This window comes from Callionymus lyra, chromosome 6, assembly GCF_982586985.1.
Source record: "Callionymus lyra chromosome 6, fCalLyr1.hap1.1, whole genome shotgun sequence".
NCBI lineage: Eukaryota > Metazoa > Chordata > Actinopteri > Syngnathiformes > Callionymidae > Callionymus > Callionymus lyra.
The window spans coordinates 15,299,922-15,313,297 of NC_141823.1; the positions used below are offsets into that span (position 1 = coordinate 15,299,922).

Sequence of the window (13,376 nt, forward strand, 5' to 3'; positions counted from 1 at the left end):
CCATTGAGGTGTTGGATTTCTCTGGACAGCGTTGGATTTGCACATCGAGCCGCCTTGCTCTTGTAACATTCAACTTTGTCGGATGCTTTTGGGTAGCAGATGGAGGTTCGTTGGCGGCGGCGACATCATCACCAAGGGAATTTTCTCTCAGGGCAGGGCGTGCCATGACGGTTGAGTCTCCAAAATATTCACGACCCAGGACCTTTACCTTGGATCTGGAGGATGGTGAGTGTAGTCATAGTTAAACAAAGATACACAAGGAAACCTGTCCAAACGCGTTTTGAAACCCACCATTTTTGACCCGTGTGAGTTTTTTGTTCCATGTGTCGAGTCTTGTTTTCAGGTGCACACATGCAAACACCTGTCTATATGCAGATTGTAAGTAAGTAATGGTTATATCTTCTACAAGGAACCACCAAACTAAAACAACTACCCAGTTTGATACATCAAGTTTTAATAATATAAAACTTATAATATATCAGAGTTTTGATTGTTTGAAGGATTTTTTTGACAATTGCACAAAACAATTCACCTGTGTATCTTGGTAAACAGATCCTGGGTCGATTCAATCTCTGATGTCACAATGTCATCATGTATCAAACTGCAAAGACGATTCTCACTGTCTGTGGAATCTGTAGACATCCTCGCCAAACGTCTATTGTTGGTCCAAGAACTTTGAAACACAACAGAATGATTTTGAGGATGAATCGCCAATATAGTTGAGATGTTGAACACATATCAGTTATATCATTTTTGTAAATACCTTGATAAATACGCCTTGTATAAACATCAGTTTGTTACTCACACAAACCTCAGTAGCAATTGCAGCAAAAATGAAAGAAAACCTTTAGCCGTAACTATATAAAATATCGACGTGATGGACAAACATTGGGTTAAACCTTTTATATAGAAAGTCACATCAGTTTTTTATGGAATAAAGCCAGACACATTTTGAAAGTCAACATTTTTTTTTGTTTTTTTTGCTGAGTTATGAGTCTATCTCGTAAAAAAGACTAAAGTCGATTAAAGGTAATTTATATTACAGAATATAGATCACATGTTGAGAGCAGCGGTGGATCTAGAAAAATATTTGATCTGCCCATGTAGGTGAGGTTTTTTTTTTAGAATCACATACGAAAAGGAATTTTTATTGTGCCAGTAAAGCCTCACAGTGAATGTTTGTATTGTTATAAGATGTAATTGCATTACATAAAAAAAGTAAACAAAAGAATAAACCTTAAATAAAGATGGTTAGACAAGACTTTTGTGATGCTAGTTTTAATGTTTCATGTGTCAATTAAATTATTTGCCCCAGTAAACTATCACGGTCATTTTAGAGTTAGCATCCAGATAATTAAATTTTCATCAAAACTTTGAAAAGTAGTACTTTGTTATTCTTTTTTTTTATTTTCAGGGGAACGCTGCCATCTAGTGTTGAACTTGTAGTGGTGCGCTTCATATTTAACGATGTCACATTTATTGTTTTTGTTTTTTTACGCACAATTACTAATCAACCTGTTGAGCTTTCACAATGTTATTGTTCCCCAGCAAAAGTAAAAAATATTACTGTGTTCCAAAGCGTACCAGATAGAAAACCAAAACAAAACTTTTTTTTTTTATTCTTTTATTGGATTATTTTAAAAAACGAAAGAATTTTCAGCATTTTATTATTTCAAAAATCTATTTACATGTTTATACAAAAATACAAAAGTGATTCAAATCTGTTAAATCTTAGCTAAACATGGAACTTTAAATAGACAGTTGAACTGCTTCTTTTGCCTTCTCACACATTGAAAACTCTGTTTAGTGTTATTCCATACTGCACACTGTGGGACTTGTTTTGTGGAGGAAAATGTTGCTTTGATATTGGAAGACAGGTTGGAATGAAGAATATTTAGATTCTTGTTTGGTTGTACTTCCAAGTGATCTTTGTTCTTGTATAGCAAGTTCACAGTTTTTCCTCACCGTCCAAGAAAACCACGGCCACAACATCGTCAGGAAGAGTGCAGAAAGTAATACTAAACAAACTTATTACTTCAAATGTTTCCCCTTAATGATCGAGACGTCATTTACAGCCATGTTGCTATTTCCAGGTGATACAGTATTGAGCCTATTGATCCGTTCTTTTGAATCAAGCATCGTCTGAAAACTATTTTTCTGAAAAGAGTTAGCGGTAAAACAAATGACAATTTGTTAAGCTTAAGAGTCTATATATCGTCTTCTCTTTCCTAGAGTATCATTTTTAATGAATCAACTGCAGATTTTTTTTTTAAACGTCCAATTCCAGGCCTCACCTCTGCTAATGTTGGAGTAGGACCCAGTGCCATGTTCAGGTGACTTGTCGGAAAGTTCTATATATTTTCTTTACAGTCTCTTAAACTTATGATTGTCCTGTTAATAGATATACAGTACAAGATAAACCCCTGTTTGTGATCACAACTATACAGAACAGAAATAGCCAGACAGTTTGTACATCTATAGAACACACTATTGTACTTGACATGAGAACAGAAAATACAAAATATATCTTTTTTTTTTTTTTTTACCATCAGGAGAGGTCTGCCCGACAAAATGAATGACATGGCGATGTTCTGTTTTTCTTATTATTGCATGCGATCGAAAACACAACAAATAAAACAATGAACAGGAACAAGTGCGTGTCAGCAACATGAGTAAAATGTTTCACAGCTTTTTTTTCTTTCTCCATCTTACACAGTGTCAATTCTGCATCCCATATTCACTGAGTGTCTGTCTGTCGACTGGACTGCTTATTACATCAATTGCAAAAGAGTAAAATGCTTGCAGAGGTATTCACAGAATACAGTGAATTCTTTCTGCTAAATTGCAGTCATTGACTTAAAGAAGTATATCTGTTGTGAGATTTGTTTTTAGGCAGGTGATAGTTCAAACATTTTGTTGTTGCTCGACGTCTTTTCTCAACGTAACACATCGGCTAATCTTCACGCATTACATTCATTGGAGCAAGATTGAACACCGTTTTTTCGACTTTAGTGTCAGATATAAAAGGCTGCTGCCATTGAATAGCTGTGTTTTAATACTGCTGGTGGCTTCTCTCTCCACTTCTGTGAGATAACATTTGAAGTGTAAGACACGGTTGAGCTTTCACCTGTCTAATGCTACTGGGTTAGTGCAAATCAAGGAGAGGCTAGAGAAGTTTTCTGTTTCATGTCAGTGTGACCTGTTCTGCTTTGCTACACACAGGTTGATTCCCTATAAAAATGTATGTTCATTGGTTTCCTTAAATATATATTTATATATATGACTTTGTATTCAGTACAAATATACATATGTCATTTTGTCTATGATATATTTTATTTTTTAAGTATTCTTGGAGAATCTTTAGGTGCAAAACTGAGATTAGCTCTCGGAAAGCTTTTTTTTTTCCAAATTGACCCTCTAAAGCATTTTGACGCATTTCCATCATTTTACCAATAGAATCTTTTCTGAAACAAGTTAACAGAATGACTGGCCCATCGTTGGAAGACCGACCTCTGTAACATCTGTTTAAAAAATATTGGATCCTGTGGGACGTGGCTCAAATCGTGCAGGGACTCGCTGGGCGCGATTGTCTCATCAAGAAGTCTCGTAATTTAGACAATTTGACACATCCTTTCTTTCTCAGCCATTCAAATCCATTTTTTCTCACTGATGTGGCACAAATATAACTAAAACCTTTCCCAGAGAAAGATAAATTATTCTTATGAAATAACATAATGTCAAAACAAGTGTCCCCTTTCTTTTTTTTTGATATATATATTTATATATATGTCATGCAACATGGAAAACCTCTACCATGGTCTGAGGCGTTTTTATAAAAATACATGCATCGTGTCATCTTTTGGGATATCATTTTTGTGAAGAAATATATGTTTGGCTCTTGGTGATATTCAATCTATGCAGGATCAGCATCAGCAGATGGAAATATAGATCAGTCTGAGCACAGTAGAGAGAATTCCATTGCTGACTTTTCACAAACAAAACAACCTTTGCTTGTTGATAGAAACACGTTGTATGAACTCTTTAATTGATTGAATGCTTTTGGTACTAAAAATTGAAGGAATATTTACTATTGTTAGAATTATTATATATATATATTTTTGAATTTTTATAAGAAAAACATTACTGTGTGATACACAAACCCACACCACTCAAAACACATCAAAGTAGAAATATTTGTTAATGGTGCATGTGCATGCACACAGTTTGAGTCCATATTTAACAAAATTATTTTCTAATAATATAGTACCAAACATTTGGATTAGTTTCTTCATATCTTAGAAAAATGAATTTTAATCAAAATACTTTTCAGATTTGCTCTTTTAAATGCACATGAACTTTTTTTTCCTCTTTACAATACAATACAGCCTTGTTTTTTTTTATATTCACCTCTTTGTTTTGACACCCTAATACATCACAGAAGAGTTTAATAGTAGTTGCCCTTCTGCGATATTCAAATGTTAGTATTCCATTGATTATCTCCATTGACATGATAGCTATTCAAAGTTGACTAAACAAGTGGTGTTCTTCTGTAGCTACTAGGAGGATCTGTCATCATGGGGGCTTCCATCTGAGTTCTCAGTCTCCCCTTCAGAAATGGCTTGCATGGGAGCTGTGTATAGACGACTACGAGTGCTGTAGCGACTGCTGTTGGCTACTGGCGGGATGCGAGAGCGTCCCTGTCGAGATGCTGCTGATAATTGCAAGGTCTTCGGCACAAAACTTTCAGAAATTGCCCTAGGAAAGAGGCCTGGTATCTGGATTGGCTCGAAGCCAGAGATAAGGGCATCTTGTGTAGCGGTGGGTGGTTCCTCCACTTGCCTAATAGCCCCCTCCTGGGGGTACTCTCCAGGTATCTTAGGGGTTATAGGACTTTTAAGAATCTCTGTAGCTGACATCCGGTAGCTAGAATCCGACCTGCTGCCTTTCTTTAATAATAATAGCTTGAATTCCTCATTGGACGTGTTGGATTTCTTGGCGCTGCGATAGATTGGCACAGGGGCCCGTTGTGACCCAGCAACTGCGGCTTGTGCAGCCAGAACATTAAGTGCTGGTGCTGGAGGGACAATGGCGGTGGTGACTGGAACAGGGGGTAACGCCGTGGGGCAAAGACGAGATTTAGCATTTATCTCGCCCGAATCCTTCCGGCCCAAGACTTTTCTCTTCGACCTGTCGTGGAGAAATGATAAGACAAAATATAAATACAAACAATAGGAATGTCAGCGTTATGTACGTGTAGCGTACAACAACTAATGACAGTTTTCACATGATGGACCAATGTGAAGAGGATTGTCACCTGTGTATCATGGCAAACAGGTCTTCAGTTGTTCTTGACTTGTTCGGTGACGTCAAAATAATGTCGTCGTCCACTCTCAAATCCTCAGTCAAAGGGGAAAGTGAATTATCACTCGGCGTGGAATCTGTAGCAAAAGAGGTTCCTGTGAAATGTTATCTGGTTGTCCCATCATAGGATCGCATCACATATATTCAAATATAAGTAATTGATCATTTAGTCTTACCTTTGCTGAAGTAGTCTTCTGTGTCTGGAGTAGAGTCATCTTTATACTCATGCAGCTGCTGCTGATGGGCACTTCTGGTGGCACCTGATTTGACCTCTTCTTCCCACTCCTCTTGTCCTCGTCTTCTTGCATCGCTGATTAGGTAAGGATGCGATGTCTCCATTGAGGTACCAGGCACTTTGAATGGACTAGCCCAGGGCCCTGAGTCAAAGTGGGATACCCCAGCAAACTCATAAGCAGGAGGTGGAGGGTGATCTGAGCGCATGCCTCCCCTGGAACACACAGCCCTTGGAAGTTCATTGACTTGTTCCTCCTCTTCCTCTTCTTCATCATCGTCGTCATCTTGAGAGAATGATCGCTCGCCCAAAATCCTCAACTCAGTATGTGAATGTGTGGAGTTGGTAAGCCCTCGGAACTCTCTGTGGGAGTGGATATGTGTGTGTAGATCGACTGGTGAAGGGTGAGGCGCTCTTGGCACTGGTCGGTGCAAGGGTGAGCTGTCCTCTGAAGGTTCAGATAAAGGGTCCAGACGGTTTCTGAATGCTGTCATTGCCCAAAAGGTTCCGGATCCATAACGGTCTTGTCTGAGAAGCAGACTTTCATAGGAGGGAGGCCCGTCGGGGTGGCGACCAGGAGGTGGTAGTTGTGATGGATCGTTTGAAGGCCTATGCTCAAGAGCTGGGGGTTTAGGGGGAGGTCTTCGTGGAGGAAGAGGTCGAGTGTTTTTGGGAGGTGGCATCAGAGTGGAACCACAAGGAGGACATTTACGTCTTGTGACGTTCTCTGATGCGTTTGATTCTTGTTCTGTTGTGGTGTGACTGTCTATAGATTGACTGACAGAATGCAATTGTCCTAAACGATGAGCAGATGGAACTTGAAGATTTGAGTTTGAAATTCCAGATGATGAATTTGGACAGATGACGTTGGCATGGGACGTTTCAGGCACCAATAATTTTGTTCCTGTGGCCGAAACGTTTGTAATTCTCGGTTTGCTATGGTGCAGAGTGTTCATATGCTGTGATCTGTGGCACAGTGTGTGTCTAACATAGCCACCTTGAAGAATGTGAATATCAAGTTGGGAGGGTGGTGGTGGAAAGTCTGGGTCTCTTTTGTAACCAGAGCAAATCGAAGCTCCATCTCTTGGGAAATGCTGCAACGAAGAAAGAGAGGACTTTCTCTCTGGCACTTTGGGCTTCCGTTTGCCTGTTGAAGGTGACAAAGGTCCTGGAAAGAATGCTGCAGAAGACGAGGGCAATGTTGAAGTTGGAGTCTCTGACTGACTTGAATACCCACTGGAGGGTGATGCCAGACCAGCTAATTTTTCAGGTGACCCAAGTTTAAAATCTGCTGGTTGGAGAGTCGGACTACTTGCCCTCACGTCTGCGTTCTGGGGAAGGGCCTGGGTTTTACTTTCCGTTGAGGAGGAAGAGCTGTCAGGTGACTTAACACAATCCATGACAGTTGTGCCTGTGGCTGTGCTTGAGTTGGACATTGAGGTATACTCGCCGTTGTTTGTCTTAAGCTCAGTATTGTGAAGCCATAAGTCTGCATAGTCAGATTGCACAGCACCTTCATCCTTAAAAGAGTGTGTGTCTGCTGAGGTGAAAGACATTGGCTCTACAAGATCCACAGCTTCACTTAGGCCCATGACCCATGTCCCCATGGGCTGTGTGACGAGACAAGATGTCTGTAATGGTTCAGGAGCACCTCCAATTTCCAGGTTTAGCTTCATATCAGTGGAAGACAAGGCAATTTCTTGTTCTTTGACAATATTTGGTTGTTCCTGATCTGCCTGTGTATCAGTTCCAACATCAACACTAATACTATTTGTCTCCCTTAATGAGGAAATTCGTTTAGGTGGCGGAGGTTTTACTTTTGGTTTTTTCAGTGGGCGACAGGGCCTCCCCAAAGTCATAGTGCCCGCTGTGAAGTCAGTAGGTTGTTGAGGGAATATTTCATGTGATAGTGGTGCTGCCACAGTGTTTACCTGGCCACAGGCATGCCCTGTATCTGCATAGTTATATGTGTACCTATTATATGATGGGTTACATGCCCCAAAATCCACAGACAAAGAGTAAAACCCCTCTGCATCAGCTGAATAATATGTCACACTTTCTTTATCAGTCGTATTGGTCTTCTTTTCACTGAAACATGGTTGATCTTCCAAGCCCTGTTTGGCAACATACCCTCTTACCAATGCAAGACCTTGGTCGTGGTCTTGGTCTTGATAAGTGTGGTCTTGGTCTTGAGGATATGTCCACTCTCCCTCACTTGCTGTACTCACACCTGCATCATCCAGCTGGTCTGTTGCTGAGGATGTAAATGAGCTGGATCTTTGACCCTGGCCTTGAGGTCTGAGGTCAGAGTGGTACGATGTATCAAGCGAGAACCCCTCATCCATGGCATTGGGCACAGTGTTGAGTGAAAGCTCGGAGTCACAATGAGATGAGCCTGTCAGTGGTGGGGAGGAAGGTGGGGGGATAGTTTCAGAGGTCTGCGAAGGGCATGTAGAACTGGAACCACTCCAATTGCCACTTGATGACTGGTGATCCTCTTTGTGGTCCACATGGCTGCCAAGTACTCCAGTTGTAGATACAGAGTGTATAGGACTACTGAATGTGTCTGAACTTGAGGAAATTTCACAACTGCCCATGTCAACCTTTCGAGGCAGACGAGAGCGTCCTCTTTCCATCCAGCTATGCTCCGGGCTTCCACCGACAACCCCTCTTTCCCCGGATCTTTGCATTCTTTTAAGACTGCCGAGCTGCAACGGCCCAGGTGCTGCCTGATCATCTGTACTTTCCTCTTCATCTTTCATCATCATCATCTTCATTCTCGGACTGGGGCCAGATGGAATAAAATCCTCTGCTTCATACGGAGACAATTCCTCGTCGTCATCATCGTCATCATAATTGTCATCATCGTCATCCTCATCGCTGTCCATCAGTCGTCCACCCTCTCGTGGGAGGCTACGAGAGCGCAGGCGTCCACCACGTGTTGTGTTACTCGTATACGTGGAATCTGACTGGTCTCCTAAAGAGGAAATGTTTCCGGTTGAATGGGACAGAGATGCAGGGATTCCCTGATGGCCACGTTGAGCTCGGATGCGTCTTCTGGAGGGAGCAGCTGTACCTGGAGGTGAAAAGGCAGAATAGAAAGGTGTTTAGTATTGTTTAATTGTTTGATTGTTAATTGTTAGTTATGCTGCTTTAGATGGACGCACAGGATCCGTCCACCCTCACAGCGTTTCTCAACATCACCTTTGGGTCTTGCCACTCGAAAATAGAAATAGATTTTTCGACAAAAAAAGGATGATGGAAATTTGACACCTTGTCTTAGCTCTGTCCAAAAAAGTTCCTTCTCAGTTGTCTATGAAGTGAAATGGAATTCTGTAACTTACATGCTATAAGGAAGTCATCTGTCTGGCAGCCAGAATCCCGAGTGTGGTGGCCACTGATTGACAAGTCTTCCTGATACAGGGAGAGCTGGTGTGGGTTCGCATGGAGAATCACTGTCCGCTCTCTTGCCACTGGTGATTCATCTGAATCTTAATTTTAAATATAACATATTTAGAGTTAGTTTGCATTAGGAAAATATACAATACCCAAAAAACTACACTTTCTGAGTTGTACATCATCCTACAAAAAATTCTGTCCAAATATGTTGGTCAAATTGATGTTGTCTGTAGCCAAAAGTAAAATAACTTTTCAGTGTGTTGTTTCAGAGGTGGTTTCAAACGATATTTGGAAGATTAGTTTGAATGTTGCCATTTATAGTTTCAAACGGTTCAGTTTACCCACCAACAAAGATAAAAGAAACAACACAACATCCAAATACAGATTTTCTCTTCTATGGAGGACAGGAATGTTAACTCCAAGGTAGGATTTGCTCGTGCTAATACACTAGCAAACCTATTTTACTTAACAATTTACACATTTGTCAAGAGAGCAGACAATGTTTTGAATCTTTCAAAGGGACAAGTCAGTCAATTTAGCTATGTGTATGAGGGGGTTTGAGTGCGATTAAGAGTATTCTGTGAGGGGAAATGCAGGTGAACTCGCTGCCTTTGCATGTAGAAATAAGCAGGTTCTACGCCTTAATGCCATTGGAGGTCTATTTTGTTTGGACAGTGATCTTAATAAAACCAGTTGTAAATCAGCAGAAGTATTATGATATCATTCTTAATGTTGGTAACAATACAACTCATGAAAGTGCAATACTATATATCAAAGAAAATGTATTTTTATACCCATGTCATGTTGAACTCGTTTTGGTATCCCTGTTATTGTTTTTCTTCTCCTCAACTTTCTTCTCCTTTGAAGAACCGACTGGGAATGGACAAGAGAGCAACGGGCACTTGCTTCACGGTCAAATCCCACCCCTGAAAGATAGTCAGAATTGTGACTTTCCGAGTTAAACCCTGCTGCTGGTTCGTGTTTATTTATATTCCTACCTGTGACATTAATTGGGATAATGCAGGAGGAGACGCCATGAGAATCAGAGTTTGCTTTTGGGTCGGATGATTCTGAGTTTTCCTTGGACCAGCTTGTCTGTTTGTCCCTGGTCAAGGGGGCCTCCGGAGACGAGGCTTTGGTTCTCACAGCTTCAGAAACCTCGTCGTCTTCTTCTTCTGCTGTTGAGGTAGCCTACAAGATATAGACACTTTTAAGTAAATACGCTCCATTAGTAAATGGAAGTTGGTCGTATAAAGGGAATTATTAGAAAATATTTGTGACTTGTTACCTACTGGGTTAAATGTTAAAGGGTTCTCACAGGGATTAGCATTGTTAGGAATGTAGGGATGTGTGACTATATCACCACAAATTTCAATACCTTTCTATTCCAACGAATGAAGCTACACCCTTCAATTGGATGCAGTGAGTAAAAGCACTCAAACTAGTGAGCAGGAACATAAAAGAAATAAAACAAAAATGATCAAACATAAAACACATTAGCAACAACTTGAAACAATTTTAAATAAAAACACATTTAATAACCTCTTTCTCAGATAGATGAAATATAAAACTGAAAAGAAAATAATCTGAAAAATCCACAAGATAGCACAAGTACCCTTGAGAGTTAAGCATTGACAAAACACAAAACTCTTGGCCAAAAACAGTACTTTTGATTCTTCTACAACACCCACATTTAGCCTCCAAAATCGACTTCATATTACTGGACTTAGTCATGGCTGATCTCTCAAGAACCTTTCCTACCTTTCTTTGGATCGACTGCACGTCTGCCTCTCTCACCGGTCTCTCCTGCAGCAGAAACAGAACATCAATGACTTCAAACTCACATGCCTCACGAGTCTTGATTTGCAGAAGGTCGTCTTACTTTTCGTTGTACTGTCTGGATTTCCGTCTCCCTCACCGTTCTCTCCTTGAAAAACAGAGGAATTATTATTTTAATATTTTTTCTATAGATAAAAATGAAGCAGAAGAATCTAGAATATTTCTTTACCTTCCTGGGCTGATAGTCTAACTCCCGCTCTCGCTCTGCTCTCTCCTGCTGCATGTAACATGAGGATGTGATTAGTTAATTTGATCTGGAATCATGTGTGTAGGATTCTGACAGACATGACCGATAAAACTCACAGTGACACGGCGCGTCTGTTAACAAAGTCATTCCACATCATCATTAATTAAATATCTTTCTCGTCACAATTTGATGATTCGTCGACGTGATACACATTTTTATCTAAATATCATTCCATTAACAACAACTTTGTTAAATTTTCCATAACAATATAATAAATAAAAAATGTTGAAAACAGCCATAGAGGTATTTGACAATTCACCAATCTTGACTTAAGATAATTTTAGATTTTTTAATGTTCTGCATTCTTTATTTAAAATAAAACCGCATTACAGAAAAATCTTTAATTGTCGTAACAGTAGAGTCATGTTTCTTACCGCTCGTGCCAGTCGACTTCTCTGCTGCCTACGAATGGTATGTGGTGAAGGGAAGGTAGGAATAGGGGGTGCTACCGAAATTGAGATGGTCACTCTGTTCTTCTCTCGACTCGTGGACTGCTGGTTTTCGTCTGTGGCACGACATGAGAGCATGGCGTCATATTTTTCAAACCTACAAGTATGATATTTGTCAAGTTGAATTCTCACCTCGTTGCAAAGCCCGGAGACTGAACTGAGCGTTCCGATGCAACTCCTCCAGACACGGTGGTCTCGTGCAGGGATGAAACACATTGTGTTGCTGGTGCCACAAGGACTGATAGTGGACAGATATCTTGCTCTCTATATCCAAGTTTGAAACGGCTGTGAAGAAAAAAAAATGAGTACAACCTTTAGATCAAAAATATTAACGTTCTGATAAGCATGTGAACCTTTTCTTCAATTCAGCGGCTACAGATTTGCAAAAAACAAACATGACAGAACTACGAGCCTGAGATAATCATAATTTCATATTGTCATGTTCAATGCTATTACATAATAAATTATGTTTTTTATTTTCCTTCCAAATTGTTTCTATAGCCTAAATACTGTTGCAATGTAGGTGTTTGCAGAATTAATCTAGTTTTCTAAATGTTTTACTTCCAATTTGATGATTATCATTCATTTTGAACGTGGTGAGACAACACTATTAACAGATACTTCCCAATACAACACTTGAGTACACACCTGAACAATTTTACCTAAAGAAGCTGTTTTTTAATTAACTTTTAAGAACAAAAAAGATTGTATTAGGTTAGCACTTTAATTCTGACAATTCACAGTAGCTTTAACCACAGATTCATACTGGTATCATATCCTTTTCAACTAACTTTATAGAGTTTACACACATTTTAACAACAAAGATAACAAATACACTAAGGACAATTCTCAATTTCTAATATAAGATATCAGCAACACAGCAAGATAAAATGCAATCCAAACCACACAGTTATTCGATGAAGATAAGTTGGAATGTATGAGGAATATAGCATTACTCTGATGTTATCAATGATACATCTAACAAAAAATGTTTAATTTTTAGTATTTTAAGGAGACATTCAACAAACAGTGGAAGAAAACAATCAAACATTTACAATACAGGTCTCATTGGTAACTGTGCATTTTTTAAACTTTAAAATACACGGTCTTTACTTTCATTCAAAAGGGCAAAAGGGCAGAACATTGGTTTGTTTGGCAGTTTACGTATGATTAGATTAACATATTTTTCTGTGTCAGTACTTTATTTCTCGGTGTGACAACTTTATAACTGAAAATGAAACCGACCTTTGTACTCTACACTACTACACTGTAGTGGTAACTGTTGCTTTATTAAATTAACAAAATCAATATGAATTTAATATGAAGTATTGTTTTACTATTTTTTAACCTTTACCACAAAATCATCCTCTTTGAACTGTGGGGGGAATTTAAGGGGATTGAGAGGATGAAAGGATCCCAAGCGGCTCTGGAGCTCTGGCAGCCTAGCTCTGGTCGAGCCCTTGTCCACACCAAATAGGAAACGATGACACTCAAACTAGACCGGATAACAAATCTATAGACCCAACTGATTTGATTGGTGATATAACTTTTAAATTTGCTACCTACAACTAAAGAAAATGTCCCCTTGTAACTTGAAAAGCAGCTACACCTCTAATTCAGTCACACAAGAGGCAAAAATCCTAAGGCCGTCAAAGGCACGGGTCGAAAGAATCATTTATACTTACAAAGCTGACCATAACAGTAAGTTTGGCCTGATTGCAATATAATATTTATATTCTCAGAGTTTGTGCTCCTCTATCAAACAGCATTATTTTCGCTTCAACATAATTTTAACACTGATTGGAAGTCTCTTTATAATTGTTGACTTTCATTTTTGAGCCAACTATCC

At 39.5% G+C, this 13,376-nt stretch overlaps 1 protein-coding gene across 3 annotated transcripts in view; it reads right to left on the reverse strand.

Annotated features, from left to right (window-relative positions):
• Positions 1–2,358: 2,358 nt before the first annotated feature.
• Positions 2,359–13,376, reverse strand: part of nhsb (Nance-Horan syndrome b (congenital cataracts and dental anomalies)) — a 40,328-nt gene continuing 29,310 nt past the window's right edge. Inside the window, exons 2-13 of one of the 3 annotated variants that reach the window (XM_087793857.1) lie at positions 11,660–11,812; positions 11,453–11,583; positions 11,001–11,048; positions 10,875–10,919; positions 10,754–10,798; positions 10,371–10,433; positions 9,991–10,183; positions 9,787–9,918; positions 8,938–9,084; positions 5,538–8,669; positions 5,315–5,438; positions 2,359–5,187 (exon numbers count right to left, since the gene is read on the reverse strand). In XM_087793857.1, coding sequence (XP_087649983.1) covers positions 4,557–5,187; positions 5,315–5,438; positions 5,538–8,669; positions 8,938–9,084; positions 9,787–9,918; positions 9,991–10,183; positions 10,371–10,433; positions 10,754–10,798; positions 10,875–10,919; positions 11,001–11,048; positions 11,453–11,583; positions 11,660–11,812 — 4,844 coding nt within the window. In that variant the 3' untranslated portion in view covers positions 2,359–4,556. The remainder of the gene's footprint in view (positions 5,188–5,314; positions 5,439–5,537; positions 8,670–8,937; positions 9,085–9,786; positions 9,919–9,990; positions 10,184–10,370; positions 10,434–10,753; positions 10,799–10,874; positions 10,920–11,000; positions 11,049–11,452; positions 11,584–11,659; positions 11,813–13,376) is intronic. The other 2 variants (XM_087793858.1, XM_087793860.1) reach the window with 2 other exon arrangements.